Consider the following 27,541-nt stretch of genomic DNA (forward strand, 5'->3'; position numbering starts at 1 on the left):
CGACCATAATGGGTAAGCTTTGCTGCTTCTCCTTCTACAAGTTTTCTCCATAAGCCCAACCTAAGCGTGACCCTACACTTAACCAAACTTACCATACTCCTTGAGACTCGAACTTTCAATCTTGAAGCGTCTTTCATCGAGTAAATCTCAACCGACAACAAACATAAAACAAAAATCCACTCAAGACAAGAACTTCAAACTTGTTTCGACCAAAATATGGCTTTAGAGTGAACCAACATGTTTTTAGGCAAGGTGGCACATTAAAGTACCTTTGCAAGTGAATGCGAATTAGTGGGGACCATGCACTAGAGACCCCAACATATATAGGTGTTTGAGAGGTTTCCTAGGATTCACGCATAAGTCATGGGGGGTTGCATGTAGTCTCTATTTAAAGCAAAAGTTTTCCAAAACTATGCTAAACACCCAAGGACACATTAAAACTTTTGGAGAAAAGTGAAAGTAGATTAAACATTCATGAAGGTGCTTAAGACATGCCAATCAATAAACACATAAATATTGTTGTTTTTTGTATTTATAACCTTCGAATCCTAACGTTTGATTTTGGAACGACAATGAACTCTAAAAGGGACTTCAACAATTTGATGATTGCTTTTACCTTTTAGGATTTGCTGGGAATCTTTCCATATCTAATTTCCTCTTAACGTGCACTGGTTCAAAACTGTAGCTGAGAAGTGGGTGGCTATTAAATTTAAATATTGCATTAATTGTCATTCTATCACAAATTTAAATATTGCATTACGCCGAGGGGAACATACCCATCGCGTTTTTTATTATTTAATTTACTAGTTTTGTAGACGTGTCCTTAGATTTGGGGACAGACATGGCGATGGCGCAGCTGCATTTTCTTGGACATTCTCCTTTCTTTATCCTACAGGTTCCAAAGTTCTACAGAATATTACCCGTGTCTGCTTTCCCTTCAGATGGACAGTGCTGGTGTCAGCGTGCAAGAAGAAAACAACGTGGAAGAGTTAATTGCAGTGACAACAAAGAGATTGGAAGTGAAGAATGGCTGGCAAGAGCAAACCCGCTGGAAGTGCTGGGTCTGCAGGATGAATACTACACGGAGGACGAAATCAAGGCGGCCTTTCGAGCCAAGGTAAGTTTGGTTTACTTCTGTACGAAATTAAGCCAACCGCTATATAATTGAGATTGTTAACTGAGCTCCATAAATTTATTCTTAGAGGAAACATTGTTTATATGATGTATTCGCACACTATATTCTGCAAAGTTGCCAATGTGTATACTACACGGGTATGGAATTGTTGTGATTGAATGAGACTTGTTCCCTTGGAGGAGCTGCCTAAATAAAATACTCTACCTTTGCCATTTGTTGCCTGATATATGTTTATGTTTAGACAACTCTAAAGCTAAAGTTTCTGCAATATTAAGGTACCAAAAACTTGTCTTGCATATACCGGAACACAACGGACTCGAAATTTTAGTTCTAGTTGCTGAAGAGGCTACTTTTATTCAATATCCAATTCGTTTCTCACTCTAGGATTTGCGCTTGAGCTTGAATGCATCCGGTTTTTGACTGGTTCTTTGTCACCATTACCTCTCATCCTCTTTGATTAGCTGGCCTATGCTGCCATAACTAGCATGCCTCCCGCAACAGGCCTCTCAGAGCCATATATGGCTCGGTTAGGGTCCAAAGATGCATCATTTGATCCTAATTCGGCTCAGATTATTCGCTGAAACACTGTTGCCCGTGGTCAGGAGAACGATGGTCTCCCAAATCGTTCTCCTTAAGGGAATCCAGAAATTCATCCCGAAAATCTATCATGAGCTTAATGACAGCCTCCCTGTGGGCATACCTGATGAAATTTCTGCTTCTGAATATGAAATTATTAATGAAAGTATAAAAAAGCACACAGTGCTGGGGTATTTTGTTAGCTACATTCCTCCAAAGACCATGATTTCGGCTTGTATGAAGGAGCTATGCCACCCACATGGCTGGCATTGCCGAATTACCTGCAACCTGACCAAAGGTTTTTTTCTTGTGTTCATTCTTGAATGACTTTCCTTGTGTTGCCATAGCATCTTGTGGTTCTTAGGTTTGTCGAAACACCCATGCTATATTCTTTGGTTAGTTTGAGTACTTTTTGGTTGAGCAGAGTGCTCGGCTCCATTGCCTTGTGTGGTTGGAATTTCATGGCCTCCTATTGTAGCGGCTACAACCACCCTCCAAAATTTTGCTTTAGCTTCGTTTTGGAACCTCCCTACCAACCTTCACAGCAACATGTCTTGCTTCTTCAAGTACACAAGCTCCAGTGATTCTCTTGCAGAAAGACAACTTATCAATAAAGTCTTGATGCATTCCCCTCACATGCTGTTCATCCGAACTTGGTCCAGTAGCAGGCTGAGCAGCTCCTTCAAGAATTTGTGCAAATCTGGAGGGCAACTAGCCTTCCCTCCAGAAATTGCGCAATCTTGACTGGTAGCCTGCTGGGCCCTAGAATTGCGCAATTATGTTGAGCAAGCTTCACCCAGAAAATTGCGCAATCCTTCCTAGCTGGGCTGCTCAGCCCAGAATTTGCGCAAATCTGGGCAGCAGTCAGCTACTCTGCCCAGAAATTGCGCAAATCTTCTGAGCAACCAGCCCAACTCCTAGCCAGAAATGTGCATTTTCTCCCAGCAGTTGAGCAACCTCTTGCATGTGCAGCTGAGTTGACCAGTTCCCTCTGGGACCGAGAAAAATAGACTTGCATGCATGGGCTGCTTCTCCCAAGACAGCATGCAAAGACATCCCTTGTTTCAGGGACCTATTTTTGGCAGTTGGAGGTTACATGCAAGGACCATTTCAGAACTCTCCCACCAGGTGTCGCTTTCCCTAGATTTGTGACATGCGCGTCACAACCTTGATTTTATCAAAACTCATCAACTGGATGCTGCAGAGCTCGTTCCTCACATCAACCTTGCAACTTTGACATCCCACATCGCATCTAGGTGCTGTCGGTACATTCAACGCAGTTATCCTGGGATAAGCCCGCTTTCCATGTCTTGTGTTGCATTTCTGACATTTTTTGTGTTTCGCTTTGTATGAACGTTGTCTGCTTGATTTTAATGAGCGCTTGCTGTCGTTTTGATACATACTAGCTTGTACTAGCACCATTTCAGTTTTTGTTGCTATCTCACTGCTGTCGCATGCATGAAACTGTTTTGCATGAACGATCGCCGATTCGGCGACTTGCTTCACCCACATGCATGTTGATCTATTTATTGAATCTTTCATTCAATGTTTGCATGCACTGTCAATCACTTCTGCTTTCACTTAGTGTCTCCATGCATTCACTGTCATATTTGCTTTCAATTGCCCGTCGGCGAGTCTGGCCAACCTTGGCCCAGACTCTGCCTTCACTGAGACAGCATTGTGCAATCTGGGGAAGGAAGGCTCTGTCTTCCTCTCCAAAAATGCGCATTTCTACCCAGGCACTGTCTTCCAGGACTGTTTTGCGCATTTCTGAGGGATAGTGACTGCTGGCCCAGAAAATTGTGTAATGCAGTCACTGAGTCTGCAACGATTGCCAGTTGAGATTGCGCATTGCGCAATTCCAGCAGTCAGCAGCCAGACTGGACTGTGCATTGTGCAGTTCCAGAAGTCAGTCAACCTTCCAGCAACCTAGACTGTGCCTTGCGCAATCTTGGCAGTCAGTCTCCCGACCTCTCGGCGGAAATTGTGCGACCTTCATGATCAATCACCCGGGTATGTTGCAAGTTAGTTCTCAAGTTCATTTCGGTTTTCGACTGACAGATTGCTTGCCATGAGTGTTACCATGTCTCCAGGCATTGCAGGTGTTCATCTGCCTCTCAGCGGTCGATCAAGTGTGTATGAACTTACCTACCCACGAAGACATCAAGCTGTTCGTAGACAAGGACATCAAGATATGACGACAACAACATCACAACGAGCAGCATCATGAACATCAGCTGAAGGCAGCATACCGGATGCAACAAATGCGAGAGGAAGGTTGTTGACAACATAGAGGCGGAACAAAGTTGCAAGCTCAAGCAGATCCACTGATGATGAAAGCAACTTTGGAGACTCAGGCTATGAGGTGATGACGCGACATGGAGATTGCACGAAGACAGAGAGTGGAACAAAGAAGGAGTTGCATGTGTTGAAGCAACAACTCAAGGAAGAACATGAGCTGCACAGACAAGCGAATGAGTTGCAACAGGAACAAGAACAACAGGGGGTGCAACATGCACTCACGGATGAAACTGCGCCCGTACAAGTTATAGATCCATCCCAGCAGCTGGCACAGAGTAGACATGGTGAGCAGTGTTGTTGATCACATGCAAGGGATTCAACAACATGCATGTCATTGTGCGCACGCATGCGATCCAACCCATTCAGCACACTCACCAAGGCGAAGACAAGAAGCAAGTCTAATTGGAGCTGAACATGTAGTTGACAGTTGATGCGCATGACCACTAGCACACACTGGAAGATCAACACAGACACTATGCATTAGTGTGTTGCTGGTTCGGTTGCACCAAGAAGACCATGCGCATGCTAGCAGACAAGTTGGATGAAGGAGCCACACCAATGCACCCGGATGCAATGGAGGCAAGAGTTCACTTCAACAAGATGTCACCATGGGGTGCATGCACACCATCACGGACGACCAAGCTTGGCATCAGCTCACCACCTTCACCATCACAAGCATGTCAAAGAGTTGGTCTCACCTCAATGGACTGAGTGTCAGTGATGTCTTGCATGGCTTGCTCAAGCCATTTTGTCTCACATGAGCACATGTGCATTGTAATGTAACGTCGTGTCAAGTGGAAGTTCAAGTGTCAATAGTTGGATGTAACAACCATAGAGTAGATGAAGAGTCATGAGGGTAGATGAACTGTCACAAAGGGGAATGTCAAGGGTCACCCCACCCTTTGCTATAAATAGAACCTCATAACTCATTGTAAAGGCTTTTGGTCAGCCAAGCTTCCGATAAGACTATCTTGGAGAGAGCTTGGACAGTATTGTAACGCGCCTTGGCTTCTCCACTGCACGGAGCTAGTACATCTCTTTGGAGGAGCAGGCGGATGTGGCTGTAACATTCCATTATTGGAGCTAGTGGTTGGACATGGATGTATTGTATGATTGGAACTTACACTTCTTTATATAATAAGAGCCAACACGTTTCATGCATATGTTGTATTGTATTCTAGCTATCTTGTTTACTCTAAATGGCATATGTATTTGCTTTCTTACACATGCATGTATGGACTATTCTGTATGAGTATGTATGAATCTTTCTGAAATGTGTTGTTGGTTTAACCATCACTTTGAATTGCTAGCTAACTTGCTTTACAACTTGTGATGCATCTTTGCTCGTGTGTTCCCTTCTCATCTGAGTACTATTACAGGTTGCCAAGGGGCACACTCATCTCGATTCTCAACCCCCATGTGTTAGAACCTCTCATGCACCTTCCTTGACTCACTGCAACTATCACACCCTTGCTACCAACAGAGTCATCTTACTTGCCTCTGTGTGAAATCGCGGTCAAGGCATTACCATACGACCTAATGCTGAGACTCCTACAACAAACGGTTTGAGGTCTAATTGGGACTTCTTATCGGGGAGATCCCCTTACATGTTGGCGGGTCCAACACCGTCAACACCTCCCCATGCAGTTTTGGTCCTTCCTCAAACACGTTTCTAATCTATTAGGTAACTTCATATGCCATGAAATGAATAGGTTTTTTGGCACCATAGAAGAGATTTTGTCTCAAAGTTGAGCCATCCAAGGAGTTGAAAGAGCTTATCCTAATGTAGGTGGGAAATAGGATGGCTAAACAACTAGTTCAGAATAATAATCTTCCCAAAACTTGCTTTAGATGTCCAAGTTTGGACCATAATATTCATGATTGTCAATTGATGGTCAGACCAAACCCACCCTAGCCCCCACTAACTAGGGTCTTGAAGTTTAGGCTCAATTGACTACTTAGGACTCAACTTGCTTTAGATGTCCAAGCTTTGACCACAATATTCGTGATTGTTGATTGATGGTTAAACCAAACCCACCCCAGCCTCCACTAACTAAGGTCTTGAAGTTTAGGTTCAATTGACTACTTAAGCCTCCAATGGCTCCAATGATGGATGCATTCACAAGGCTTGCTACAACTCACAAATTAATAAGCCTGTTGTAGCCCAAAAGCCTTAGTCGAACATGTCAACTTGGAATAATTTCTCCAAACAAGCCCATGACGTTAGCTGCTAGGAAGGAGGTGGTGTGTCTCTCCTAAAACACCTTGCTTCAAGGTGGCAAGGAGGGCATGCTTGTCACCCCTTCTTTGTAACTCTTAAGAGGCCTTAGACTCCAAGGAGACTTGCAGGAAACCCAAAGTTTGCACCGTGGAGGATTATGAAAAATATCACCTAAAGGCTCCATTAGTCTCAAACTTGTTTGATGTTTGGTTTGAGTTTGGTGGTGGTGTTGATGTGGGAGCATCATGAACCCTCTAGAAAATTCATGGGTTAGAAGATTAAGGTAAGGTTTTAGAATCTTGAGATCTTGTGTTTGTAGGAAAGTGAATTTTTTTGGGTTTTTGCTTAAGAATGCTTTGAGCTATATTTGGCCAAATGTAGTCTTATCCACCTTTGTTCATGATGAAAGTATTGGGGTTGCGACCCTTGTGTTGCCCCAACTTGCTTCTTCTTTCATGGACTGGGCAATTGATCCCTTTCAGAGTTTGATATGGATTATGCTGAATTTGGATGAATGCAAGTTGTGTCTAGCCAATATTTGTATCTAGTGATGATAAAGAGATAACTTGTTACCACTCATTTTGGTAGGGGTTAACCCTAATGAACTACTTCACTAGCTCTTGTATTTTTGAGCTGTGATAGTCGGGTTACTTGTTTTCATGGACATTGATGGAAGATTTGATGGCATATTTGTGTAAAAATTCCGGAAACCAGGCAATTCCTCCTGCAACACCGATGATATTACTCCTACTTGTTAGATTTACATCAACATGTTATTTGTAGTTTCCTACGGCAAACATCGAAATACATACACTGCAGCCTACACCAATTAGATAATATGCTGAAACAAGAAACTGAACAATAGAGAAAGTCACACACACAAATGACACTGTTGCTTTTGGACAAACGTCCTCGGAAAACCCAGTGCAGGAAAATCGGTGCAGCAGATCTGAGGGTTTTTATTATTAAGATGAAGTATTTCTGATACAACTTTGGATGCCCTCCCGAAAATCCAGTTACAGAGAAAATCACTTAGCAGAAGAAACTGGTGAGATTACCTCACTCGACACTGCAAGTCCCGGTTGATCTGGTAGCCGAATTGCGAGTTCCCCAGCTACTTCTGCATTGCCCCTGCGTGGGACTTGTGTTAGCCTCTAAGTCACTGCGTCAGCGCAACAGAGAATTGATCTGCCTTTTGGAGCAATTTCCAGCCCCCCTGGCTTAGAAACGTCAGTGCCTTCAGCAAATTCGGACTTCTACATTGGAAGCTGCTGTGTTGCTCTGCATGGGGCCTACGTGAGCCCTTCTTGGCTCTGCGTCACCCTCTCTGCCCTCTGCATTGCCTCCTCTATGTGTCTCTCTGCCTCTTTGCTGAGTATTCTTGGTAAGAAGATCCTTCAGCCAAACTTCCTCTGCCCCTCTCTGCACAAGATCACTATCGATATTCTCTGGACAGCTGCTCTGCTTCAGAAAATTGAACTTCTGAACTCACTCTGTGTCTTCCAAATGACCTTAAAGCCTCCTCAAATAATCTTCTCGTTGACATTCAATGACCCAGATTAGAAGCTAATCAATGGCTAAGACCATTTCTGCTTGATCCTCGTCTTCTTCTAGAAGTTACACCCACAGTTAGATTAATACCCATTAAATATTTTATTTTCTTAAGTTCAGACTTAGGGTCCCATTAAAAATAATTAATTATTTTAATAAAATTGTTTCTGGGTGGAATTTCCCAAAATGCTTGTTGGGTTCTTTGGAATACATGTGCATAAACCTCCCTGCAAAATTTGAGACTCAGAGCACATCCGATGCTACCAAAAATCAACACTCCCTCTTAGCGAGGAATGTGCTCTAGCAATACAACCTGCTGAAGCATCACTCTGTTCTGTAACATCTCCCTCTGCGTTGTTGATGTCTGACATGCTGTCCACCAACCACTGTGCAAATGCTACATCTATATTGCTACTGACCCTGCCATTATCAACACTGCATCTATACTGCAACTCCCTCTGAATTTCTACATCCGTGCTGCTACTGGCACTGGCACTACCAACTGCCCTTGCACTGTAAACTGTTGCTACTACTGCGTCAACAATGGAAAACATCCCAAATTACTGAAGTAACTGTGTTCAGTATGATACCATGTGAATGCTGGAGCTTGACTGTTGCTAGTCTCTGCGCTGACCCTCTGAATCTACCTCGCTGCTGCTGACCTCTACTCTGTGCCATCTGCACTACTGCCAACTCTGCTTTGCGCTGTTCAGTCTCTGGCGCTCCTAGCCACTGCAACTATCTCTCCGACACTCCTCGACAGCGTTCGACACTAGTCCATCTTGCTACTTCTAATCTGGGCTCCTGTAGCAAGGAATTGATCCCAGAGGTGGGCTCCTCAAGGATCCTGCCCATCTGTAGCTCCTTTGAACTACAACTCCAAGTTAGCCCACCTCCCCCTGGAGGTATCTCGGCTGTCATGGCAAACTCCTCCTCGTCGAACTTTGCAGGTGCAACCTTTAGATCGTGCTTCTCATCTTTGTCCTTCTTCCTGAGAGGACACTGTGTTGCGTAATGACCCATCTCACCACACCTGAAGCACTTTATCTTTGAGATGTCCTTCTTACGTATCCATTGCTCCTACTGCCCCTTCGATGCAAGGGCTGCATTATCCTCCTCCTCCTTGGGCTTCGACCCACTGCTACTGCTTTCATCAAGCTTACACTTGACCAAGTCTCTCCTCAACTCCTCTTGCTTGAGAGCTGCCCACATCTCATCCCAATTTGACAAAGTCGCCCTGCCCAGGATACTTTGGACAAAGACTTGCCACTCATTTGAGACATAATTGAGGGCCAGTCTAACCAACTCAGAATCTTGAGGTGTAGAACCCACAACTGATAACTCATCTCTGGTCTCTTGAAGCTTCATGAGGAATGGATCCACATGCTCCCCTTCTGCATCTGAGTAGATCTTATTTTCTGCTCAAGGTACATCTTCCACTGCTCGGAAGATCCCTGATATAACGTAGACAACGCATCCCACATCTCCTTAGCAGTTCCTCTGCTAGCGATGTGACAGACAACATGATCCTTCACCCTGTTGAGGATCATTCTCTTTGCCTACGCCATTTTTGCTTTGTACTTCTTCAACAAATCCTGATCTGCAGGCACAACCACCACGTTGTCGACATATGTTTTGAGAGCATGCTCATCTAGAAGGAATGACATCCTTGCCTTCTAGATGACATAGTTGGATGCTCTGTCCAATCTATCCTGATCTCTCAAACCACTAGTTGCCATCTCTACCACTGAAAAAACGTCGAAAATCTCCTCTATGGTTCTTACTGCTGCTGCTCAGCCAATAAGAAAACAAACTTCTTGGCGGGAAGTCTTATTGAGGAAAAATTACGTCACTCTGCTTCTCCTCTCTCTTCTAATGTCTTTCTGCCCAGCAAAAATGACCTGCAGAAAAATTACGTCCCACCAGCTCTTCCTCACGTTGAGGCTTCAACGCTGCTCCTCTACCACGACAAGATTTCGATCTGGAAGCCCTTCTCTCTGTCGACTCACTCAGAGGGAGACTGCCTCGAAATTCTACCTTCCCGGCTTGGACTGCGCAAACCATTTGGGGTTTTGAACTGCTGCCTCTTGTAGCTTTTTTGTCCTCCATCTTCTGCTCAGTGCTGGGTTCTCTGGCATTATTCTTCTTGCTTCACCTGCGCTAGCTTTGATACCATGTGAAAATTTTGGAAATCGGGGAATTCCTACTGCAACACTGATGATATTTCTCCTAATTGTTAGATTTACATCAACAAGTTATTTGCAGTTTCCTACGACAAACATCGAAATAGATACACTGTAGCCTACACCGATTAAATAATATGCCGAAACAAGAAACTGAACAATAGAGAAAGATACACACAAATGATATAGTTGTTTTTGGATAAATGTCCCCGGAAAAACCCAATGCGGGAAAAACGGTGCAACAGATCTGAGGGTTTTTATTATTAAGCTAAAGTATTTCTGAATACAACTACTAGATGCCTTCCTGACAATCCAGTTATAGAGAAAATCACTTAGCAGAAGAAACTGGTGAGATTACCTCACTCTACACTGCAAGTCTCGACTGATCCGGCAGCTGAACAGTGAGTTCCCCGGCTACTTTTGCGCTGCCCTTGCGTGGGCCCTGCGTTAACTCAACCAAGAATCGATCTGCCTTCTCGAGTAGTTTCCAACCCTCCCGGCTCAGAAACGTCAGCTCCTTTAGCAAATTCAGACCTCTACGCTGGAAGCTATTGCACTGCTTTGCGTGGGGCCTGCGTGAGCCCTTCCTGGCTCTGCGTCACCCTCTCTGCCCTCTGCACTGCCTCCTCTGTGTGTCTCTCTGCCTCTCTGTTGAGTATTCTTGGCTCCGGAGAAGATCCTCCAGCCAAACTTCCTCTGCCCCTCTTTGCACAAGCTCACTATCGATATTCCTGCAACTGCTTTTCTTCAGAAAATCGAACTTCTGAACTCACTCTATGTGTCTTCCAAATGACCTTCAAGCCTCCTTAAATAATCTTCTTGTTGACATTCGATGACCCAGATTAGAAGCTAATCAATGGCTAAGATCATTTCTGCTTGATCCTCGTCTTCTTCTAGAAGTTACACCCACAGTTAAATTAATACCCATTAATTATTTTATTTTCCTAAGTTTAGATTTAGGGTCCCATTAAAAATAATTAATTATTTTAATAAAACTGTTTCTGGGTGGAATTTCCCAAAACACTTTTTGGGGTCTTTGGAATACATGTGCCTAAGCCTCCTTGCAAAATTTGAGATCTAGAGCACATCCGATGCTACCAAAAATCAACAATTTGTTGATCATGCAAAGTCCCTTTGTTGAAGCCCCTTAGGGTTTGGACATGGTTGTTGCTTCATTCAAACTTTTGGTCATTTTCATATTGCTTGACGTAGTCTCACAGATCTTAAGGCAATTAATGTATATTGAGGTACTAGTCACATCCTTTGAGGCACAATTGGGCTATTTTCATTTGCATGGGTTCCCTCTTGACATGCCACATTGAGGATCTTAGAGCACTCATTTGTTTTGCTGCTTTTTGAGTTCTTCTACACTTGATTTGAGGGCTGACCCCACTTATTTGGATGTCACTCTATGTTATGCTCTTAACCTGCAAGACGATACCAGAATACAGAATATGCGAAGAAATATACCCAGAACATAGAATAGTGAGAAACAACAGCAAGTATTTTATTATTCAGAAAGCAATGTTCACTTGCCTCTTCGAGGGGGCAACCTCCAATAGAGCAGAGCTCGATTACAAAATAAGACACGATGCTCCTCGCAGGGAGTCTCTATCCTTTATATATGACTCATACATGCAATACCATGGATCAATACCATGGTTCTTATTAATACCATCTATCTAATACCATGGCCCATTTGCAATTAACTGTGGTCCCGTCATTAAGTGTGGGTTAACCACTTACAATTATTAATATGGGCTTTATTGACTCTTTACTTAACTATAACTAGGACTCGATCCTACTACATAAATAAGGGGGTTAGGGTGGGACCCTAACACTCTAGCTGTTGGGGATTTTATGACCATATATTCGACTTGGAGGGTTCACTTCCATGCTTCGTGGAGGTGTCTTGACTTGAGATATGGACATGGTCATGGCTTGGAGAGATATTTTAAGGGTGCATTAGCATTATTTTAGGAGCTGCTCCCTTTGCAGGGTTTTATTTCATCATTTTGAGTATGTTTTTGCATGGAAGTCCATACGTCCACCTTGGAAGAAACTTAAAGGGGTTGACTTGCATATTTGGAGGAGGTGGTCGAGCATCTATATACTTGGGGGGCCTTTGGATGCTAATGCTGCACCTTGGATACTTTTTCTTCCCTATCTTATGGAAATGCCCTTGTTTCAGAGTAGCTAGTTGTAAGATAATCGAATTTACTTTTCTTAGCATAGATCTAAGGAGTCACATGAGATAATATTATTTTATTTTAAAGGAAGGTGAGCATCACTCTATAAATAGAGGTTCCCTTCCTCATTTGTACTCATGGTTAGATTTTTGGAGTTCTCACTCCTTGGAGCTTAATTGACATAATCTTTCTTGGAGCATATGGTTGTGTAAAGGGTTCTGTATTTGTAGATGATTGTTGTCAGTCCTTGAAGCTTCTCTATCTTGGTTTTCTGGGTACATAAAGATTAATGGTGAAATGCTAAAGTCTTCTACACGCCTTCAAGATCGATCCATTTGAGGGGTAAGTTTATGGTTTAGATGGAAAATGTTTTAGGGTTTCTCATTCATTCTTCCTTTGTTGTTTTGGTGATTATTTGGTGCCTTGCTTTTCTTTTCCTCTTGGTTTCATAGCAAGAATATTAATTAAATTCATCAAGTCATAGTTGCTCTTGTTGGTGAAGGTTTTTCCAATGAAGTTCGCTTCTTGTAGACCTTGATATTGATTTTTAACCCTGATTGGTTGAAGGATTATTCTTCCTCTTGGATCAAATCCATAGGATCTAATCCTTGAATGAAATAAGCTAACTCTTTGGAGGGTTTCTTCTTGACCTCATAAGTGTTAGCTTTCTAACATGCAACTGCTAATTTAATAAAAATTCTGAGATGAGGAAACTGAAAATTGAACTCCAAACTCTTTTACTAAATATGCTGAGTATTCTAATAAATAATAACAGCGGAAAATAAATTCACGAAGGCAAACACATAATAAACAATACACCAATATTTACCCAGGAAACCCCAACTAGGGAAAACCTGCCAACTTGTGTGTTTTATTATTATTTTGCTCAACACAAATCTCAAAAAATTGATTACAAACACTGGGAAAAATTCCCCTTCAATTTGTCGTCCCTCAAGACATTGTTCTATGTCTTTCTAACGAACTCGGCCTCTGCATAAGCAAATGTACGGAATCATATCGGTTATTTGGCCCTCTTGCGTAGGCTGACTTGGCCTTGGTAAGTGAGCACATTGCTGAAGAAATCCTAGAGGCTATTTAGCCTTTGTCTCTCTGCCCTAGCACGCTGAACTGGAACCTCTTTTTGCCAAACTAAAACACACAAGTATCTAGTGCGTAATGATGATAGCCAAGTCAACGTCTTGCCCTTTTTATAAAATTGAGTTGGCCCATCAACTCAAGTCGAATTGGCCCATTAACTCAAGTCATTACATGAACTCGAACTGACCCATTAACTCAAGTTGAACTGCTGAGATCGATTTACTTTTTGACTATAGGAAAATTAGAATTTTCCTAAGTCAAAATTAAGTGAAAGTATAACGGCGCCTTAGCTTCACTTGTGGGTTCCACTACCAAATTTAACACACTTCTAAATTTAGTAGAACCGTTCTGTCTATAACTTCAATTAACAATAGGCCATTTGATTCACCTTGAGTCCATAGCCTTAGTTGGATTTGGCATTGATTTCTATCTCCTTCCATCACTTATTTCAAAAACTTGAAAAGACCAAAACTCCATTTTACTAAGGCCACTCTCAACTTCACCTTGTGCCTCATTGAGTTGGTCTTATTAATCATAGTGCGGATACCTCCCTTGAGTTGGATGAGAGCTAGCCTGAAGTGCAGAGGGTAGATTGTTGAGGTGACAATGATGATTGTCCTAATAGATGCCTTCGAGTTGCACCTTGTGGATTAGGGATTTTATCATTAAGTATAGTTTGAGTGATAACGTTTTGGCATTGTTATCCGGGATAAAACCCATTCTATTGGGAAATTTGAAGACTATGCTTCATGACACTTTTGTGATAGTGTTGTTGAAGATATTTTCTCACATGGCAACTCCATGAAGGGACAATGCCCTTGTTTCTTATAGATTTTAAAGACTTTGCTGGATTTAGAGATGAACACGTCCATCAATTGTGAAGGCTCTTTGAAGAAAGCTTGTCTTGGCAACTCCACCTCAGTATTTGTATAAGGTACAATCATTGTTTACTTCAGATTTTCACTTTCGGCCTTACATTGAAGACCTATAAGAAAAGAAGAAAGGGAATTCACTCCATGATTGGCCAACTACTATGCTCCTTTTGATTTTTCAATTGTTTGGGGCCTTCCTCATGAGAAACCCAATGTAGATGCAAGGGGAATTCTAGGTTCTTGTGGGTGTGGTGACGTGGTTGTTTTACATATCGCATGATTCATTGAGATTAGTTCAAGCATTGGTTTTGTTTATGAAGATGATATGATGAAAAATTTAATATCTAGTCTCAAGGGTGATTCAAAATTGTGGTTTTAAGTCTTGGTAAGGGAGGAATCTTGTCTTTTGCAGGATTTCTTGAAACATTTTGTAGATGCTAGATCCCTTATGATCACAAGCAATGGCTTCCCATTGTTGAACGATTGAGGAACATGTAAGTTGCACTAAAACTTATCCAAGAAGTTTCAAGGCATGCTCTTGAAGATGTTGAAGGTGTCACGAAGGACATTCCAAATTTACAAGAGCATGTCTTAGGTCCCAATTCCAACATTGATGTAGACCGAGTATTTGGTGAGCACCTTCTGATTAATTTTGCAAAGGATGCTAACATACCTTCGCCAATGGTTTCATAACAAAATTTTACAAATCCTTCCAAACATGTTGTGAAGAAATTCATCATGACATCCTCATGGAGGAAGTCATTCTTCTTACAATATTTGATAAATGTAGGATGGTGATTTATAATTGATTCTGCATATCCATCAAAAATGGGTATGTCATGTGACCCAACTATATGATCATGGGGAAAACCCCTCATTCCTAAAATATTAGCTGGATCCATAAATGGTGCTATCAAAGGAGGTAACTCCATCTTTTCATTAGTTGTAAAATTTGGCAATAAGGCTATAATGAAAATATAAGATGAAATATCTCAATAAAAATAGCACAATGGAGTCGCCAATACATACCTTACTTACCTTACTTCTTACTTTAGAAAACGATTTCTTGCATGGTACCTTTTTATGTTTTGTTCAAGTGGAGTCACCAGGTGAGATCTTGCAAGTTAGCAATGAAAACACCAATCTCACCAAATTAAAATAGAAACTATCTTACCAAGGAGATGTCATTGAAATGATGGATTATTTGACCTTATCCCTAGCAACAACACCAAAAATATTTTGTTGTGCAAGGGGATAATTCAAAAAAGGATGTAATTGTTGTTGAAACACTAGGATGATTGACCTTTTCCTTGACAACGATGCCAAAAAATGTTACCAACCGAATTGTTGAAAATTGTAACGAGGTTCGATCTTTATTATAATTGTAATCATGACATTGTATATTCTTTTAAAGAAAGAAAATAAAGAAAGAAAATGAAAGAAAGATAAAATTATATTTTATTTTGGAGTATGGGTTTCATACTCAAGTTTGAGTCAAAAGCATGTTCTTCGTGCTTTTAGGTCTTCTAGGTCTTTCTAGGATAAAGAATAATATTGGTCGTGTGTCATAGTCCCATTTGGACTCCTTGTCACGAAGAAAAATATTTATTTTATCGAGAAAAAGTCATGGATAAGCCCAAGCCCAAGTTGGTCCAAGAGCAAGATCAAGTTGGCCTAAAGGAGGGCTATTCAACCCTCAAGAAAGGCTATAAATATAAGGGAGATCGACCTCATTTGGACACTCAATTCAAGCAACTTTGATCTGTAATAGCGAAGGTGAAGAAGAGTAGTTGGGAGGATGATGAAGAGGAAGTCGAAGTCTATCTCTCTCTTGTTTCGCTAGGGTTTGTGAAGCTGCTAGTTGCAGGGGGTCGAAATTATGAAGCAGTTGCAGGAGGACGAATTGCAGGGCCAAAATTTTGAGGCAGTTGTAGGAGGCTGAGATTGCAGGACCGAAATTCTGTTGCAGGGGCCGAAGTTGCAACATTGAGGAAGCAGTATCAAAGTTCTCAAGCTACCTCAAGGAAGATCTTGCTGGGGGCTGACTTGGGGCTTAGAGGGTTTGTTGGCTTTGGTCTTTGGGTCTTGGAAGTCTCTTTTGTAAGCAGATTCTAAAGAAGAAGAGAAGCATTTTCTAGGTTTCCCCTTGGAGGGGTTTTGCTTAGGCTTGGAGCCTATATCTTGTGTACTTTGTCTCTTTGCGATCTTCATTGTTTTGGTAATTGCTTGATGAACAAAATTAAATAAGTAATAGAGAATCAACTAACATCACAAGTAATTATCATGATAAGGAAAATAAGTTCTAATCTACAAGTCTCCAGTTTTTCCAATTTGGTATCGGAGTTGTTACTCACGACCTGTGGGTAGTGTATGTGGGAGAATTTTTTTCTCCTAGATGGTCCTCAGTTGGCAACCAACAACCCTAGATAGTTCGATGTGCCATTTTGTTAATTTATGGTATGTTCTATTCTTAGAGCAGTTTGTTGACCACTACGTGTCAACTACCCATAGCAGTACACCCCCTTTTTTCGCAAAAGGGATAGCACTTGATCAACGTGTCCGTGCCGTTCGACTGTCATCATAAGTCTAATCATGTTATTTTGTAAACACAGTCTCCATGTGTAAATTGTAAATAATCTTAGTAGATCTGTGTCATGTATGTAATTGTCTAGGTAAACCTAATCTTCTAGTGATGATCTACATTCCGGAAGGTTTTTTGTCTCACCGATCCATGATCGACAGAGTTTTCCTTCAGCCTAACCCCAAAGCTGGAATGGATTCTGTCATTATAATCTTAGGGGAGTCCTAGTGTGCTAGATCGAGTCTATGTAAAAGTAATCCTAACTATTTGGTTAGGTTATTTTATTACAAATTGCTTGATCTACTAGATTATGTTTGTGTCGCAGAGCTGGATAGTCTATGAGGGTCTATGTCAAATGGGTTTTTCCCCTTGAAATGTAAAAATGTAAAAAATCATGATGTAAAATGTCTTGAGGGTTAGAAAGATAATTTATCCCCTCATAAGTCCTAGGTGCTAGGTAATTTTTCCAAAGGCTAAGTTCGAGGGTCCCTTTAAATAAAAAACAAAAAATTATAAAAATAATAATAAAAAATAAATAAAAAATAAAAATAAAATAAAATAATAAAATAATAATAAGTCAAAGTTTTGAGGAAATAAATGCAAAATTTTAATTTTTTAATATATTAAAATGCATTTAATTTAAAAAATGTGAAATTTCCTCAACATTTAAAATTTCGACGGATGAGATTAAAAGAGATTTTGATCCTCATCGACGGTCGAGATCACTTTGACATGGATCACTCGAACTAGCTGTTGGGAAATTTATCTTTAAATAGGGGGTCAGTTCTCATTTGAGATCATTCGATCTGTGAGTCTTGTGCTAAAGAAAGCTCTTTTGTAGTCATTTTTCATGTGCAATAAAGAAAGACTTTGGGGTTGAAATCTTGCTGGTGTTACTCTTCTGGAAATGTTGTAAGATGTTTTATTTCTTTGCATAAATTTAATTTCAGCCATTGATGATAGTTTGATGAAGAGTGATTTTAAACACAGGTACCTTGTTCAGTGACCAGGGTTTGAATGGTAGTTAAATTTCTGAATATGATGGCAGGTATCTCCATTAGATTTGGATTTTAGTATCGTTTTCTCCCTCTTTGTTAATGGTTGAAGTAAGTTGTGCAGGAAAATATTGATTTCGAGATCATCGGGCGTTTGGGGAAGTTCTCGGCTGAACCAGCTAACTCCCGAAAAAGCATTTTTTGAAGAGCCCAGCTAGTTTTGATCCCGGGCTTATCATTTGAATTTTTCTTGTGAATGCATGAAGGGTTTTCTGAAGCACCTCATACTAAATTTAAAATTCAAAAAATATTTCTGTGGCATACTGACAAATATGGCTATTTGGAGATTTGAAACTATGAATATCATAATTATTTCGCTGGTTTTTGGGTTTTTAGGTTTAATCCTTGCATATATTATTCCTGGGTGTTCTGTTTTTGCCATTACAGGTTGCAGGTCTAAGGAATTTTTTTTGTTTGAAGCCAGATCTAGGCCTTGGAGGGTAAGATCTGGCCTCAGAGTCAGCGCTTGCAAGGGTTTCTGAAGAAATTCGAGGTTTTCCAGGCCATTTGTCTGCTGGGGTTTCATTTTCGCAGGAAAATTTTGATTTTTTTTTTTTAGGGTGTACGCTGCCCTATGTTGCAACAGGCTCCCCATCAATTTCTCACGCTGTCTTCCTACCTGCAAGCCACTCATCCGCACTTGTTCATTGCCAAACCTGCGACAAATGTAGCTTCAATCCCCCATCGATTTTTTTTTGTCTGCTCCGTCAAAACGCAGCTTCATTTCACTGCGTTATTCCATTATGCCTCTTTCTGCCCACGACTCAATCCCTCGTCAGCTTTCCCTGCTCGTAGCTGCACCTATGCTCCCCAGTTGAGGCCCTTCATCCAAACGCAGCCCTCACGCTGCCCCTTCCATCGTCCTCCCTGTGCGTCCAGCCTCATACCTCTGCCAGCGTACTGCCAACCCTTACGCAGTCACTCATTCTGCCTTCCCGCGATTTATCTCTCCATCTACCTGCATTCCTTTCTTGCTATTACGCATCCCTGTCCATCCACACAGCCTTCAACTTGCAAAACAACCTCCCAACACTGCCATCGAAGCACCCTTCCGCAGCTCCTACTGCTGCCCTTGTCCCTTCGTGTTCTGCCTATTGCGTCCCCTTGGCCATCACACTGCCACTTTCACTCAACCCTCATTCACAGCTCCTCACACAGCTATCACCATCGAACCAGCGCGTTGCTAACCCTCTCGCTGTCGAAGTTCTCTTGCGCCTTTGCCATGACACGCACAACACAAAAACAGTGAAACGATATGTCGTGGGTTTGATTTTTTTTATATTGTGATTTCTTTGGTTTTCATGGTTAGGGTTAGTTCATTTTCGATTTCTTTTTTTTGTGTGTTATATATACTTTAGTTTACTTCACATATTTTAACTTTTATTTGATTAACCTTTTATTTAGGATTCATTAGGTTCCATGAAAATTTTCGAATTTTTGTTTTAGTTTAGATTTAGATTTTTGTTTTATTTATAGGATTTTAAAACTTAAAAAATAATTAAAAAAAAAAAAGGCAACAAAAAATCGATTTTGCTTTTCCTTTTTTTATTTTTATTTTTTTTGAGTTGATTTATGATTTTAAAGTTTGGGGTTTAAAAAAATAAAAAAATAAAAAAGTTATTTTTTTTTTTAGCTTAGCACATTTAAAAGAAACTCACTTAAAGGAATAATTAAGTTGCCAAATTTAAATATTTTTCTTGTGCTAAGGCTAAAATTTGAAAGGTGAACTTTTATGGTTTCCTTCTCTATAGTTAAATGAGTTTAAATTTTTATCTGGAGATTAACTATTTGAAGGCGATGAAATTTTCATGGATTTGGTTTTCTAAGCATACATCTTTTAATTCTAGGATCTGAACTCATTAGCATTTAAATCTTGTGGTTATTTAAAGCATTTGCATCTCTTGAAATTTAATTGCTAAGACATTGTGCTTCTATAGAAAATCTTTCGTTATTGCTTGAATTATATAATGCTCGTTACATATCAGCAATCGTTAATTATTTCATTAGCAGCAGCAGATAATCAATTACTTGGATCATTGAATCCATAAGGCACTGGTATTAATTATTTTTAATCAAATTCTAAGCCTTAATCAAGTATTTGATTGCTTCGTTGTGTTTCCCGAACCGGCTGACTCACAGCTGGTTCTCCTTTATCCCATAGGGTCTACCCCCTTAGCTTGCTATAAGGAGACGACTTAAACGGAGAGATCGGGGATCAGGGTGACAACCTCTGGTTTGAGCGTTGTCGCGGTGCGTAGACACTCTGCGTGACAACACAGTTTACTTCAAATCTTCTTATTAGCCACTGTTTAGCAATCAAATAAACATAAAGTAAAGCACAAATAGAACATTAATAGATCGACAGAAAACAAGCCAAAACAAGAGACACCAGATGTGGTGGCTAGCCGGGACAAACACCAATGCGGGGAAACCCTCTGATCAATTCTTCTTTAATCTTCAATAGTTCAGCAGAGAGAGAAATAGTACAATATATCATATCTATAATTTTTATGACAACAGTAAAAGATGCCCTAACCAACACTGGCAAAGTGGATCAAATGATTCACAAATAGTCTAGGATCAACCTTAGTCAACCTAGCCTTCAACAAAGATGAAGGACAGCTTGAAACAACTCAAAGAACATGGTCAAATCTGCTCAACGTTCTGGCAGCCCTATGGTTAGCCCTAACCAGATTTGCGCTGGTCACTTCGTGGTCAGTTCAACCCTCCAAACAACGGATCTGTTATGCAGCTTGCTTGAGGGAGACTCCCCACACAAGGCCGCATTCAAAGGAGGCTTCAAGCTGGTCAACACTGCCCTTTGTTTGCTGGCTGCACCCTAGAACAGACCTGCGCCCCTTCCTTGCTGCGTCCTCCTTCTTTCCCTAGCTGTTCCTTTGTTAACCCAAACAAGGAAGGAGAGTGAGAGAGAAGAAGAGATGATGAGATGAGATGAGATAATGACTCAACCTCTCCTCTATTTATATACAATGCTGGGCATGTGTGCCACACACTTCACTGTTGGCCGACCTTGACAATTTGTCAAGTAATTAGAAATAAATTCATATCTCCATAAATACTCGTCGGAATCAGATGATCTTCAGATCAATCCTACACCTCTCGACGAGAGGAATCTAGGAAAAATATCACCAACCATAAATAAGGTGACCCACATGGAGTTTGGCCCTAGTTGCCAATTTTAACACATTTTCTTCGCCATTTGAGCCAGCCATGTGGTCCCTCGCCCATCTGTTATGAATGTATGATTGAAGGTGGGCCTCTTGATCCCAAAGGTATGTCTTTTCATTGGCATAGTTGAATAGTTTTCCTTACTTGTCATGGGCACTTTTGGGCATGAATTGGTGGGGGGATTCAATAGAAAGAGTGCGTTACGTTTGTATTCTTGTCTCTATTGCCTGATTTCGTGGTTACCCTTGTATCCTAGTCCAATGGGATCTCCTTTATTGACCATTAGCTTTAGGGTTGGCACTACATGGGAAATCCCGATTTTGGTTGCGTGGTCCCGCTTCCCGATACCACGTACATTACCCCCTCTCCACTTATTTGAGCCCCATTTATTTCTTTTCCCATTCGAGTCCACATGTGTCCACTGGGTCCACATAGGGTTAGCCTCCCCCTCCCCTTGTCCACACCTTGGGTCAAGCCTGAAACGATGCCCCATTGGTTGATGCAACTAAAAGTAAAGTTAAAAGCATAATTTGGTCACTCTCAGCAGGAAATGTACCACAAAATGCAAAAGATGGCTAGGACATACAAATTTAGCACGTGGGCATAAGCCAAACATCAACTCTACCCCTTATTCATGGCCATCACCTTGGTTCCTATGGGCCCTAGATGAGCCCCCTCCATCATTAAAGAACCCAGGATTATCCCAACCCCTGGTGAGCGATGAATTGCCCCACCTCAAGGGGGTATTCACTGCTATATATTACACATGATGCTCTCCATCACTTGGAGCTCCGAGCAGTTATGAAGAAAAATCAATAAAAGGAAAAATGCATATGAAGAAGGGTGGAAAAACAATGGCCAGGGTAACTCATGTACCACTATTTTCTCCCTCCTACACTCATATATCTAGGTGTGGGCTCCCCTTATTATAGCTACCCATGCCCCTTGACATGTGGTTTGGATGATCCCCTTGATTCCCTACACCGTTCCATTATTTCACTTGCCACTTACCTCTTAAAGGATGTACTATGGACATGCCACCCCTTTTAGAGGTTGAAACCACCTAATAAGGTCCTTGGTTAACCCCTTATTGAGCTTGGAGACACTTGTACATGCCAAAGCCCACTATGGAAGGGCATACCACCATGAAGTGACCCATTGATCCCATGATTTGTAAGCATTATTACTTGATTATTCTAATGATTTGTTGTATTGGAGGGCAAGGGGACGCATTGGATCTTATGCAGGATTGCAGGTGGGTCTTCATTTAGGGCTTGGTCTCCCTATATGGGGTCCTAGCCCTCTAGAGGGCCACATTGGCACTTGTAGGGTGAGAGTTGAGAGCTATGGGACTCCACCATAACAGATATTACTTCATGGATCTCCAACAACGTTCATTGATTGCTCGTGTTCCACCTTTTGGATGAGGATGATGCACCTGGTCCACCATCCCTAGTTGACTCCATAGTTGCACCATACACTTGGCAGATGTTCCAGGATGCTCCCTCTATAGAGGGAGGGCTTATGTCATTACTCCAGCCCTTACAGATGGTCTACAGGCATACTTGATCCATTTGGAGATCCACGAGGATGTCTTTGTGCCCCCACACCCACTTGGGAGCATCACAAGTTCTTGATTGGATAATAGGGGGCTAGCCCCTTGTCCATTATGTTTGGAGTCCATTTTTCATTATGGCACCCCTTGGATTTCATCAGGCCTCCTCAAAGGCCCAACAACTCATTTTGTTAATCATTCGACCCTCTCGAGAGGTTTATCTTTACATTGTTGAGCTATTTGGTGGGTTTGTCACCAAAAGTTTTGTTATTATGCACATTGTTGTAATATGATTTCCAGGTCCATTGCATTCATAAAAATTATAATCGACGTTTCGAACCACTACTGTGGTTCATCATTAGGATCAACCATTATGCACATTGTTTTATTTGACAGGTTAAATTAGGCCTAATTAGCTAAATCGAATTCATTAGGAAGTGTATAAATACAAATGTGATGAATCATTTTGATCATCATCACTTGGATTTGATCATTCTCTCTTGGAGATTTTCGCTATAATTTTTGGAGGATGAGATTGGATGAATGGATGAATTTTGATGTTTGGATCTCTTCATTTTCGTGTTGAAGCTTCACTATTGGCATATAATGATGATTGGATATACATTTTCTTACATGTAAGTACTCTTTCAATGCTGTTTTATCATTTTCTTATGCCACATGCATGTTGCTTGGGATTTTCGCTATACTAGGCTGAAATTTACTGCTTTTTAATGTGAAATTGTGGAAATTTTATGTTTTTATAGTGTTGCATCATGTCATGGGCCATGTATGAATAAGTGAATATTCCTAGAGATATTTTGTCGAAATTTTATCTTGATAAGTCATCATATATTGCATATCGAAGTATAAAGACCTTGAAGCAATTGTCCCATGCCCTAATTGCCAGGTGAAATTGTTATAAAGGCCTCCTTGACTAAATGAAGTCACCCCAAGCATTGGAATCTCCTTGACTCCATTTCTCCCAAAGGATTAGGCACTGATCCTCCACTGGTAATCACTCTAAAGCACATCTTTCTCACCTTCTCTCTTTCTTTCACGACCTAGCCTCCATGGGTGACCTAGGGCAGCATTTTTCTCACAATTCACCCATCAAAAAACTTCAATCTTTTGCCCTCTATTGCGTTGTTGTGTCTCATAGGAGCCCTCCAAATTTGAGGCAATTTTGACGGTGGGATCTCGAGATATTCCAAGCTCTAGATTTGAGATTGATTCTTGCCCTTGGTTTCCTGTTGGCTAGTGACCTCGTAGGGATCATTGCGTTAAAATCACTGTAAATTTCTCCTTTGATCCCCTTCTCCCCCTCAATTAGGTCAAGCACACCCCTGATTGATCAACTCCACCCACTTGGTCCTGTGTGGTCCCACAACTTTTGGAAGATAATTTTACAAAGACCTTTTGGAAACCAAGTTTTCATAAGGGTTTCTAAGACTAGGTTCCTCCTTGATAAGTCTCATTCGTAAACCCTAGCCCTTGAAACTCCCTTGGCCCTTCTTAGAGAGCCTTACACCTTGCCTCTCAAGCAAGCAAACCGTACAATTGAGTCTCTCTTGTGAATAGGCCTTAGGAATCACTTCCTTTCTCTTCATTGATTCATCCTTCTAATGATTCCCTTTACTACCGGGTCTACTCCCGTGTGACAGTGGGTTATCACTCCATTGTTGCCCCTTGACATAGTAGTTGCTCTATAGGATCCCCTTCTAGGACCCCTGCTAGTTTGAGTAGTAACATTTTTTGGTGCCTTTGCCGGGGAGGAAGCAGGTCTACTTCCCTAGTGAATCATTGAGGAATTGATTCATTAAATGACATTTATAATATTCCTCTGCGACTCCACAACATCCTTCTTAGAATGGAAGACCTCGAAACCATAACTTATCATTGGAGAAAGGATGAAGGACCCCACACTCCGTTCTTTGATAGAGGATTAATAGATTGAAGAAAAAACACAAGTTTTTCACTCCTATGAACCTTTCCAATATGAAGTGGGCCCTTTTTAGTTCCTTGCCTGAAGGTCTAGATAGGCCCAAATTCACCGGGGAGGAAGATCCCCAAGAGCATCTCCTAAACTTTGAATATCAAACATGTGGTGCATCTTACAATGAGTTTAACCACATGATCTCCTTTAACCTAATAGGAAAGGCCCAAGTGTGGTATTTATCTCTTCCCCCATCCTCCATCTCTTCATGGGAAGAATTTGTTAGGGCATTCGAGAAAAGGTGGTTCCATAAAAAAGACATAGTTGAATTATACAAGGGTCTTTTGTCTAGCAAAAAGGGTGATGATGAATCCATTGCCGAATTCATTCATTCTTATTCCCCAAGAACTAGCCCCCCAAAGGAGGTGGCCCTAGCCGCTTACTTCAATGCTTTCATAGGAAAATTGGTCTTCGATGTCAGAAACAAGAACCCCACTAGTCTCCTTCAAGCTCAAAATATCATTTTTGATCTAGATCAAGCCATGAGGTAGACTTCCATCAACATGCTGCAAGTTGAAGATCATAACCCCCCTTCGAATGACAAAGAAATTTCCCCTCACGAAGATAACACCTTGCACAAAACTAGCAGAAGAACAAAAAAAGGCCACAAGAAGGAGCCCCCTAATCTTGCTATGAGAATTCCTCTAAGGTTAGCTTTGAACATGAATGACCCCTTCTATATTGCCCTTGGGATAAATGGCCATACCTTGAGAAATTGTATTCTGAATTATGGTAGTCCAATTCACATCATGTCCTCAAGTATTATGAAGAAACTTGGACTCAAGCTCTCAAAGGAATGTCCTAACAAGATGATCCTAAATTGTGATGAGCTTAGGGTATGTGGAATAGTGGAAGGGAAAAGGGCATTTTTTCATACATATCCTGAAAAGGAATTCACCATGAACATAGTCATAGTCGAAATGAACCCTGCATGGGGGATGATTGTGTCTAAGCAACTAGTTGAGGATCTAAACTTGTCCATTAATGAAGATAGCTCCACTATATACCTCCCTTGGAAGGAAAACTCCTATGTATCCATTCCTAGACATGAATTTTTTGCCCCCATGATCGCCTCCTCTCAAGAGCCTGACAACGACTTAGAAGAAGAAAGCATTGAGCTTGGGGAATGGAGGGTTTTCAAGAATGAACATGTCAAAATCCCACCTCCCCCTAGACTTTGGATAATGTATTTTGATGGAGCCCACTCTAAATCTGGGTCAGGGGCAGGTATTGTCATCATCTCCCCATCCGAAGAGTATTTAATGTTTGCCCTAAGACTCCAATTCACTTGCACCAATAATGTTGCTGAATATGAAACCCTATTATTGGGACTTGAAGCAACTCGATTAAGGAAAATTCAACGATTACTAATAACAGGGGACTCTGAGTTGGTTGTCTCACAAACAAGAGGAACTTTTGATACAAAACATGAGAGATTGAAGCCTTATAGAGAAAGGATCATTCACATGATCAAGGGCTTTAAGGAAGTGTCCTTTCGAGCTCTAGACTGATCCCTAAATGACATGGCCAATGCCTTAGCGATAGCCATGTCCACTTCCTCAATCATTCGTAATGACATCTCTGAAAAGGGAAGACATATAATTGATACCATTCACAGACCCTCTATCCCTGATTATGAAGACCATTGGCCTGTTTTTGAAAATGACTAGGACATAAGCAACTTCCTTCAAAACCATGAAGAACCCCTTAAGAGAGCCATGGACATAATTAATGAGAAACATTTCGATAGGAATGACGTTAGCATCACCAAGCATGATAACCAAGAGTCACCTAATACATTGGACCTCAACCTTGGATCTGAGACCTCTCCTCAAATAATCAAAATTGGGAAAGACTTATCCAAAGAAGAAAGGAATGAGCTCAAAAAATTGTTGAGAGAATTCAAGGATGTTTTTGCTTGGTCTTACGATGACTTAAAGGCCTATAGCCCTGAAATTATTCAACATACCATCCCTCTCAAGGAAGGGGCAAAACCTGTCAAACAAAAGTTGAGACGAATAAACCCCAAACTTGCTCCCTTGGTCAAAGAAGAACTCCAAAAATGGTTGATGCAGGAATCATCGCTCCCATACAACACTCATCCTGGATTTCCAACCCTGTGATCACTCGCAAGAAGACTAGCAATATTAGAATGTGCATTGATTTTAGGGATCTCAACCGTGTGTGCTTGAAGGATAGTTACCCCTTGCCTAATATGGGGAACCTAGTATAGAGAATAACTGGGTCTCAAATGATGTCATTTTTGGATGCGTTTTATGGATATAACCAAGTCATTGTAAAAGAGGAGGATCGTCTAAAATCTGCTTTCACTACACCGTGGGGAACATACATATATCTTAGGATGCCCTTTGGTCTCCTCAACGCTGGATCCAATGTTTTACGACTCTGACTCCGACTCGGTAATGACTCGGCCGGCTCGATTTCAATGACTCGGTCGTTGTAAAAAATACATTAAATATTTTTTTTTTATTATAAAAAAACATAATTTTAAATATTTTAAACATAATTTTAAAGATTTTCATTCATGTTTCCAAACACACATCATTATAATATATATGGAAGACAACATATGATCAAAGTAGGCTCATTAACCAATCCATTATATCAAAATGGTACCCAATGGCAATACATAGTCAACTGTCATACATGATCAAAGACTCAAAACAAAATACAAATAACCAAGGAGGCTAGAAATGGCCTCTACAACAAAAGTAAACTGTGATGGTGACCAGACTCCAATACTAGTACTACTGGCTAGTAGCTACTGCCAGAGGAGCCAAGATCATCTCGACCAATCTCTGGATCATCATCATCAGAGTCAGACAAGGGGCCCCATGCCTCCTCCTCATCATCATCATCTCCAACTGCAACTGTAGAAGTGGTGTCAGTACCACTAGCAGGCTGTGCAGCAGATGCAAGCTGAGATAGAGTAGATATGCGGCTGCGCTTCTGTCGTGGCTGAGCAGAGGAAGCACCTACAACTGGAGTCCTACTCCTTGCTGGCTGTGAGACTGAGGCTGG

The 27,541-nt window shown here is 41.2% G+C and overlaps 1 protein-coding gene across 3 annotated transcripts in view; it reads left to right on the top strand.

Annotated features, from left to right (window-relative positions):
* The first annotated feature begins 621 nt into the window (after window positions 1–621).
* The window catches only part of LOC149223410 (Chaperone DnaJ-domain superfamily protein), a 473,939-nt gene continuing 447,019 nt past the window's right edge, over window positions 622–27,541 (top strand). Inside the window, exon 1 of one of the 3 annotated variants that reach the window (XM_089383282.1) lies at window positions 622–1,117. In XM_089383282.1, the coding sequence (XP_089239408.1) occupies window positions 842–1,117 (276 nt within the window). In that variant the 5' untranslated portion in view covers window positions 622–841. The remainder of the gene's footprint in view (window positions 1,118–27,541) is intronic. The other 2 variants (XM_089383281.1, XM_089383280.1) reach the window with 2 other exon arrangements.

Source organism: Pinus tabuliformis, chromosome Q, assembly GCF_031772625.1.
Source record: "Pinus tabuliformis cultivar Carrire ecotype Pingquan chromosome Q, CPIR1, whole genome shotgun sequence".
In the NCBI taxonomy this organism is placed as follows: Eukaryota; Viridiplantae; Streptophyta; class Pinopsida; order Pinales; family Pinaceae; genus Pinus; species Pinus tabuliformis.